At 45.0% G+C, this 9,060-nt stretch overlaps 1 protein-coding gene across 1 annotated transcript in view; it reads right to left on the reverse strand.

The window, feature by feature from the left end:
• The window catches only part of LOC108573519 (ankyrin repeat domain-containing protein SOWAHC), a 144,125-nt gene extending 135,390 nt beyond the window's left edge, over positions 1 to 8,735 (reverse strand). Inside the window, exons 1-4 of the mRNA XM_017935980.1 lie at positions 8,609 to 8,735; positions 8,372 to 8,433; positions 7,612 to 8,001; positions 6,550 to 6,699 (exon numbers count right to left, since the gene is read on the reverse strand). Coding sequence (XP_017791469.1) covers positions 6,550 to 6,699; positions 7,612 to 8,001; positions 8,372 to 8,433; positions 8,609 to 8,735 — 729 coding nt within the window. The remainder of the gene's footprint in view (positions 1 to 6,549; positions 6,700 to 7,611; positions 8,002 to 8,371; positions 8,434 to 8,608) is intronic.
• Positions 8,736 to 9,060: the final 325 nt, after the last annotated feature.

The following is a 9,060-nucleotide window of genomic DNA, read 5'->3' on the forward strand; positions in this document are numbered from 1 at the left end:
CTTCGTTTTCTATATAACCACTTGATAGAGTCTCCCACGACGTCTACCGAACATAGGATTCGTTCAATTTGTCAACGGAAGGTCATCGCGCGGAGTGACAGTTAAGCGGCACGAAATAATCCCTGTCCCATAACCGGACCACCAAGAACGCCATGACCCGGAAGGGTGGAGACTCGTTCGCTATCGTGACAGTCACAATCAGTTTTCGACGTACTCCCTGACTGTCACTACGGGAGACGGACACCCGCGGAACGAAGCCAGTCTCTCCCCGACTGAATGGCGCGTATATAAATATGTATGTACAGCAGGAAGAAATCAAGCAATCTGATTCGGTGCGGTTCTACCTGTTGTGAATATACGGGGATTTTGCTTCCCGGTAGTTAACCGAATCCCATTCATCAGGAATAGAAATTTGTAAACCTGTTCGGTTTTTGTTTGTCGCTTGATGGATTCTCGAAGCGCGGGAAATTTGAAAGTTTGAACTTGAGGCAGTGAGTGATCTGAAATTTCTTTGTTCTAACCAAGGTGTACATATAATTTCGTTCGTTCTGGCTAGAAATTTATAAACGCGTTCGAAGTTTTTAGTCATGTGATGGATTCGAAGCGCGGGAAATTTGAAAATTCAAACTTGTCGCAAAGAGAGATCTGAAACGCACTGCGTATAATTCCATTCTCCTGAGTAGAAATTTTAAACCCGTTCGAATTTGTTACTCACTAGGTAGACTTGAAGCGTGGGAAATTGGAAAATTCAAGCTCGTCCCAACGAGCGATCTAAAATTCCTTCGTTCCAATTAAGATTCGGAGCGCGGGAAATTTGAAAATTCAAACTCGTCTCAACGAGTGATCTAAAATTCCTCCGTTCCAACTAAGATACACACAATCCCATTCGTCCCGGCCAGAAATTAAAACCCCGTTCGAATTGTTAGTCATATGTTAAATTCGGAGCGCGGGAAATTTAAAAGTTCCAACTTGTCTCAACGGGCGATCTACAATTCCTTCATCCCAACAAAGGTAGACACACACGTATATCTCTATATACGAACAATAGGCACGTTACACGAATTTTCCACCTCTTCAACTGTTACGTACAATATATATGTACAGTTACATTTCACATAAAGACATAAAGAATTCTCCGCGAAGCGGTAAGGCTGAGCAAACAAATTTAACGCGCGTGTAGAACGGGACCAATTTAAATGATAATGCGCGGCTGTGTATGCTTCCAAGATTAACTCGTAATAGGCTGGAATAAATGTCGGCGGACCTGTTAGGCGTATCTAGCACTGGTGCACAGGGAACAGTAGGTGCTAACTACTCCTGTAGACAAGCCTGTTTATATTGGTGCGCGCAGCGTGTGCGTCTGAGAGGCGTTTGTACGCGTGAATTTGCCCCGTGCCCGATGGCGCCAAGGAAATTGGGTCGCGCATCATCGCGTCCGTCGATCTTCACGAGATACCCTTCTCTCGTAACGTCGATAAATTATTATCCGGACGAACGGTACCGGGGCAACTTGTAATTATCTCGACCGGTTATTAAACGAACATCCGATTATTATAGAACCGATTGACGTGCATTAACGCTGGTTTGTTTAGGTTCCGTCGAATATTTGCAATCTTTTAATCTCTTTATAGAAATACGTACATGTTGTATTACTTTTGATTACGTACGAACATAGACAAGTTTCCTAATTGCGAAACGTTATCATTTGCCACTCCTATCGAGAGAGTAGGTTCGTTTAATTAAGGGAACAAGTTTGCTGGCGTGATACGGAAGAATAAGCCGTCGATAACGTTGCTCAACCTCGAATGTCGAAAGTATTGTGCGAATGTACAGGATGTTTCCTAAATTTCGAAAAGGGCGATTAGGACGATTCTGAGATTCGAAAATATAGAAAGTCTAACTTCTAAATTTACTCTGTCGCGTCTCAGACAACACTAATCTCCAAAAATCGTCAAATTTCTTTTTATTACTGTCCATAAGCGGCTAAGATGAAACGCGTTAATACGCAAAAATTTCCTCCCTTTCGTCGAAGCCGAAAACCCCCCAACCCCAAACTCTCCGTACGTTTCGACGATCTAAACCTAATTTTCATTCGCCGAACTATTCATCCTACAGCTTCGATTCTTCTTTCATCCCGCTCGCCAAACTTCCAATCCCCTCTCCATTACCTTCGTTCCCACAGAAACCTATTTTAACCGTGATTATCGACAGCAACGCCGAGTAACAGTCTCCACGAGGCGCGTATTGATTAAACCGGAGCCAGAGAGAGAGAAGAGAGCGAGCAAGGGTCTCCGGATAAAAAGCATCGCAACGACGAGGACGATAGCGCGTGCAAAGGTCGAAGAGTCTTCGAACTATGAGGTAAGTTTGCCTCTGGGGGTGTCTTGTCGGTGTTGTCGCGGATGGGATCATGCAAGCTGTGCCCTTCTCTCTCTTCAACCCCTCAGCAAGGTTCACCGTCGGCGAACCTCTTTGCATATACATTCTGTAAGATTACTTTGTGCGGTTTACACCCTCGACCCAGCCTCGTCCGTGGCGGTGCTCGTCCTTCAAGCGCGGCGCGCGCTCTCCGAGAGGAGCAGCCAGCTAGCTAGCTCCTCTCTCCTTTCGCCAGGAGGCAAACTACCCTGCAAGTTTCCTACGAGAGGGTCCCTAATGTATGCGGAACTATACGAGAGAAATTCCAAGTTCGGCATGGCCGTGTTAGCTGCCTTTACGATGAGTATCTCCTACCTTCGTCTCCGTCTTTCTCGTTTCGCGAACAGAGGACGTACCACCAGACAAGACTCGCCCGTGGAAGAGGCGAACACGCGTGATCCTAATTAGAACGCGTCCTCCTCCTCCTACTTCTACTCGAGGTGTCGAAGCAAAGGCGGGTTTCTTGTAACATCGTATCGCGAACAACACTCGAGGCATTCGTAGTTGAGGCGAAGTTTTTGGAGAAGAAAACGAGGGAAAAACAGACGCGGAGTTTCTTCGTTTTTGGTGTAACGCTCGACGAGAGAGTTTTTTTGAAAGGAGGACGAGTTTTGACATAGGTATGAATACCGTGATTATTCGTCGGAAAGGGAAGGTAGGTACGATTACGAAAATTCTCACGGAGATACAACTCTTAATAGTATTCTTTACCACCCACATTTTCAGCGGATTTACATAAAAACGAGCAAGGTCCACGTAGCACCCGAAGCACAGTGACTACGAATAACCGCATTAACTTCGTTCGCGTCGTTTTAATATTTCGGTACAACTGCGACTACGGGACTGCAGTGTTAATTGTTCTGTTCGAAATCTGAATTGTGTGCAGTTCTATTGTACAACCTCGGTGTTAATTGAGGAATTTAAATCGGGTGGTGAAGGATGAAAGTGTTGGAAAAATTCAGGAATCGTTTTTTTTAGGGAAGAACGATGCGAATAATTTATATCAGCTTTTAGGTTTATCGCGAGATAAAGGTAAAATCGTAAGTGGTAATTTCGGTGAGGATTAAAAGGACGAAAGTGCCAGTAGTGTTCACAGCCACTTACTTTCCCCTCTAAATCTACAAAGGCGGTAAACGCTGGATATTTTCACCTCTGGCACTTTTATCGTTTACCATTCCAACTCCTCGATTAAACGTAAATTTCCTAGTTAATACGGTAGTAAACGCTGTAAGTGTTAAAATCATTTATTACAAGTCTCCCAAAAGTTCAAATCGTAAGTGCAATCTTACCCGCGTTCAAAGAAATTATAATCATTCTCACAATTAATTATTTTCTCTTTAAATCCACAAAGTCCTTATCGTCCACGTGACAAACACAATAAACGCAAACACAAGTTCTACAACCGAGAAACGAAGGAGAAGATAGAAATGAAAGAAAAAAATCGAATACCGCTGGGAGATCTCTCGATCACGATTCCCATGGGTTCTTCCCTAATAGTCGACGTCACGGCGATATAAGCATTCATCGACACGTAACCGCGGCCGCAGCATTCAATGGGCCATAACGAGGGTTTCGTGGAAAGCACGACGGAAAATTACGTGAAACGTGTTGATGCGGCGATCGGCCGGCAAACGACGCGGCACGCGACACAACGCTAGACGAAGGATCTCATTAGGGATGCGAAGGGCGGAATACTGTGGCCATGCCGCATGATAATTACCGCGAAGAAAGCTCCGACCTGCCTGCCTGGCCTCTCGAGAGCTCCCAAGAGATTACAGGATGTCCGGAGGCGAGAGGATTCTCCCGGCGTATCCCGAAACCCTATCCACCGCTAATAAAAATTAACTAGCCGGATTCGTGTATGAAAGACGGACCGCCGCAAATAGATGATGACAGCTGAATAATAAATAATTACTCGTCAGGACCACGTGCCACCCGTGAGTCTTTTGACGTGCTTCCAAGTGGTGTTTCCGGTCAAATTTACACTAGATTAAGTGCTGAGAGGATTCATCACCCTGAGGTAAAAATTTGGGACACTTTTTTCGCGGCTAAGTACTAACTTAAAAATTTCAATTTTTCCCCAGAGAATGTAAATATAACTTGCTCCGTTTTGTAACATTTTTATGTTTCAAAAATTGAAGAAATCAATTTTTTCCAGAGAACATGTAATAAACATATCTCCTCCATTCTGCAATATATCTTTCAAAAATTTCTGTCTTTCAATTCGGCGAAGATTACCTACCACCCTGAGGTAACAATTTGGGAATTTTTTCTGTAGCTAGCTACTAACTTAAAAATTTCAATTTTTTCCAGATTTCAAAAATTGAAGGAAAAAGCTGAAAGTTACTCTGAAAAAGTCCCCCGAAAAAGTTGACTTCTCGTCTAATGTTTACCTGAGAGAAAAGTTCCTCCAATATTTACCTAAGAAAAAGATTGCCAAATTTTGCCCTCGAGCGTCCTAATCGCTCCATTGTCAAGCCTGGTCATTCAGACACACACACAGATAACAGCTCACCCAGGCAATGTTCTATTGTTGCAAAAAAGGAAAGACTGCCTCTCGAGAGGGAGATCACTTGTTGCGCAAAATCCTCAAGAAAATATAGTAGACAGTCGGAAATGATTAAAGCGTGTACTCGCGAGTAAATTGCACGTCGGCGGGCTCCTTCCTTCCGACTATGCGATACTCCTTGGGTGGAGGGTTCCACGTGGCCGGTCCTTTTAATCGGTTCGGCACGATAAACATATCGAAATTATGATGGAGAATCGAGCGAGTAAAGGACGAGCGGTGCGCGCTTTGCGGCGGAAAAGAACCTCTCCTCTTCTCGTGCTCGCTCCCTCCCTCCCCGCTCTCCCACAGCGTCCGCCTCCTCCACTTTTAATTTTCAGGCGCGGCTAATTATGATTTACGGCAACATCGACGCAACATCCTGATCGGTACGCGAGATACCGCCCGCAGGATATTCAAATGCGATGGATATTGCTCGCTGCGATAAACGGCGCACGAACAAACGACAGACGAAGAAAGGGTATAGGGAGAAACGAAGAAATCCACGTAAGAACGACGAGAGAGAGAGAGAGAGCTGGCAGAGGGAGGCGCGCGCGTGTAAAGGATACGAGAAAAGGATTCTTAGTAGTCTATTCGGTATGCAAGATGAGCAGTCAGACCTGTACGCAACCGCGTCCCTTTCCTTTTCGCTAAAAGAAAAGAATAGAGAAAAAAAAAGGACACGCGTATCCTCGCGTGTGGATTATTCGATGTATCGAGGGCCCCTCTCCGGTTTTGTCGTCGTCGCCGAACGAATCGTTCGCTTTTTTTCCAACCGATAACTCACAGTGTCAAGCGTGAAGCACCCGCAGATGGGTAGTTATGATTTGAAGGCGAAAACGTTTAAAAACCGCCTGGTGTTATTAAGCCGATCCTTATCTCGAGGAAATAAAAGATACTTATTTATAGCCGGGGAGCCGGTTCACGCGTGTTCTCACATGAATTACATCCGCGTGAAGATCACGGCCGGATAGTAGAAGCTTTCTGTTAGGAGAGCAAAGTAATTTGTCGATATCTTATACACCGGGGACTATGTCGGAGTATTAGCCGCGCGATTACGCCGTTTCTCTACATTTAATAACTCGCTTCGAAACCGACGCGTGGCAATGTGTACATTCGTTGGTTGTTCGAATAATTAGCTGCAAACGCTGTATGTATATATATATATATATAGAATACACGTTGCAGTATTAATAATAGATATCAATATCCATTATTCCCGTGATTACCACGCGTTTCTCTGTTATACCAGAAAGCTTTTCCTTTTTTCTTTCTCTCACGTCAGCCACGTGTTACTTTCCCGTGATATATTTTGCAATCGTTCCAGCTCCGTTATTTCGAGCCAACGATTACCGATCGCGATTAGGCAGCCTCTACCTGGGCGCACCTTGTAGCGCGGAATGTACCGCGAGGCGGCGCAAGGAATGCTCGCAACAATTTGTTAGTCAATGAACCGAACAGGCAACAAGACGTAATTTCCACGAAGGAACGGTGAAAAATGATTATCGCGAACGAGGAAGAGAATATTTCGACGAGAATGTGAAATAAGGGAGAAAATTTCTTATTAGTAGTAGAAAGATGGTTACCTTGTCTGATCGCTTTTTAGTAGGTGTTACAGAACCATTAGGCCTGCCTTGGAGATCGGTCTCGCTGGCCATCCGGTTGAAACGTTGCATCCGCTCGCGGAAGCTTAATTGCTCGGTTGAGCCCGGATTCGCCGCGACAGCCTCATCTTCCTGCACGTTTAATATCGCGAGATTTGTCAAGTCTCCGAGGATTCTCTCTCGCTCTACTACGCCCAGCTACTGCGATTCAAGGCGAGAAACCGTAACGCAACATTCGGACAAAACAGACAGAAACAGCACAATGGAGGAAGTAAATAAAGGATGCGAAGAATATGGAAATTCGACTGGCTACTACTGAGACACGATGATACACAGTGGAGATGATGTTCATGCTACTAATTCAAGCGAGATAATACACTAAGCATGCCAAGATCACTTTGGACTACGTTCGAAAAATGGCAGGAAATAGGTTCGATCTTTTCTTTTACTGCAGAGGACGTTGAAGCTTTCGATGCAGAATTAGAAACACCACCAGTTTCTGTATACATACTACGCTCGCTATCGTGCCAGCTTTAAGTGACATTTACTGTAACCGTGGACACCTTTCTACATAACCAAACGGTGTACACACGCAACACTATTGCTCAATAATACCAAAATTATCTGGTCTCGGTAATTACGCGATAAAGCGAAAACGTGTTCAAACATTTTATCGGTTGCACATTTATATTTACATGTACGGCCTCAACCAGCAAACTATCAGCATAACATACATATACGTATACACTACGATGGCGTGCATGTGGGTTGGAAAAAAAAAAAAGGACAAAAAGAACGTGAAATTTGATCGAATTACTTGTCGACATACGATCACGTTGTTACGAAGGAATTATCCTAGTTACGAGAACATGAGAAAAATCGTTGTTCACTTTTAATTAACGCCATCTACCTAACGATACTTCTCCTCCCCCTCCACTCTCTCACCTAACCTTTTTCACGTCAACGTAATGTCGATAAGATTTCACGTTCCTCGTTTTTAAGCCTATGTGCACGTATATATACAGAGAGGGAAAAAAAACTCACCTTGATAACCGCCTCTGATCCTCCCCTATTCCTGTCGACGTTCTCCTTATTCTCGATCTTGATCTTATCTTGACTTTTACGGCGAGGCGGCACGGGAGGCGACGACGTTGAAAATCCGGTCTCGACACGTTCAACGCCATTTTTCCGCGCATTGATACAGGCCTCGTCGCGGGTGAAATTCGAACACGACTCCTCGCGGTGCGTGTTCGAGTTATTCCCCGGAGGACTGAGGGGGGCGGGAGGTGGGGGTCGGTAAGGTGGTGGAACACGTAAAGGAGAAACCGGGGTGGCTAGGTCAGGAGTGACGATCGGTGATCCGATTTGTTCCGTGGACAATGGTTCGACGGGATTCTGGCGATACTTCTTCTTCAAAACCAAATATTTCTCACCCTGCACCGAATAGTTTTGCATAGATACATAAAGAAACTCTCGAAACGCGATATGTTACGCGATAGAATTAAACGTAGATACGACGCACGCGAATTCGTTACTAGAACGTCCGTGAAACTACGTTAAACATTGGTTTGTACGAATTTCGAGAGGTGAATGGTAATGTACCATAAGAATGAACACAACACGCGATATCTGAGAGGACGTAAATAAAGCATGTCGAGGAGAAAGAAAAAAAGTTCTGCAGATAACGCAAAGTTTCGTCTATGAAAACCGCGCGCGAGAGCGTAGGAAAAAGCCGGCAACGTCGCACAACGCGCAACAAGTCGCTCCTGTCAAGGCGGAAGGAAATTGCTACTCGATGACGCACCTCTTCGTTCTTTATAGTTGCCAGGGTGTTTACATATTCCTTGAAACGATTCCGTGCTCCCACTGTAACGTAAATTTGCCCACTATTCACTAGCTGTCGTTAGATTTGACGACGGGTGTGACTGCTATTAACGTCTGTCCCGTGTTTACACACACCACACCGTGTAACATCAGGGTCACACCTTGCGAGAACGAGACAGTTACCTCGGCCACGATATGCACAGGATTTTCAACGTACCTCGAGTTTCCGGATCCGTGAGGAACTTCTTGAAGTGCTTCACCACGTCGTGATTGCGGGCAGTACCCCCGTTTTCCAATATATATTGGCGAATCTCTTCGAGAGACAGCTCACTGGGCGTCGCCATCTTGTCACTACTGAGCGCCACTGCAGCGCCACTACCGTCACCGGCGTCGTTCGTCGTACCGTCGATAAGGACGACCTCTGTACGAGCACACGAAACACGCGTATAATGTATTTCCGCCGGGCGTATACTAAAATTAAACCTCGACTCGATTAAACTAACGTAAATAATTTTTTTCTTTATTCACTCTACATACGCACACGCGCACACACCAGCGAACACGTTTAAAAACCACAGCGTGTATATACTTCTCCTTCTACACACGACGGGGTATGTTATGAATACCTTTCATCGCATTACACATCATCGGAGCAAGTGAACGATGTCT

This window comes from Habropoda laboriosa, unplaced genomic scaffold (assembly GCF_001263275.1).
Source record: "Habropoda laboriosa isolate 0110345459 unplaced genomic scaffold, ASM126327v1 scaffold153, whole genome shotgun sequence".
NCBI classification, from domain to species: Eukaryota; Metazoa; Arthropoda; class Insecta; order Hymenoptera; family Apidae; genus Habropoda; species Habropoda laboriosa.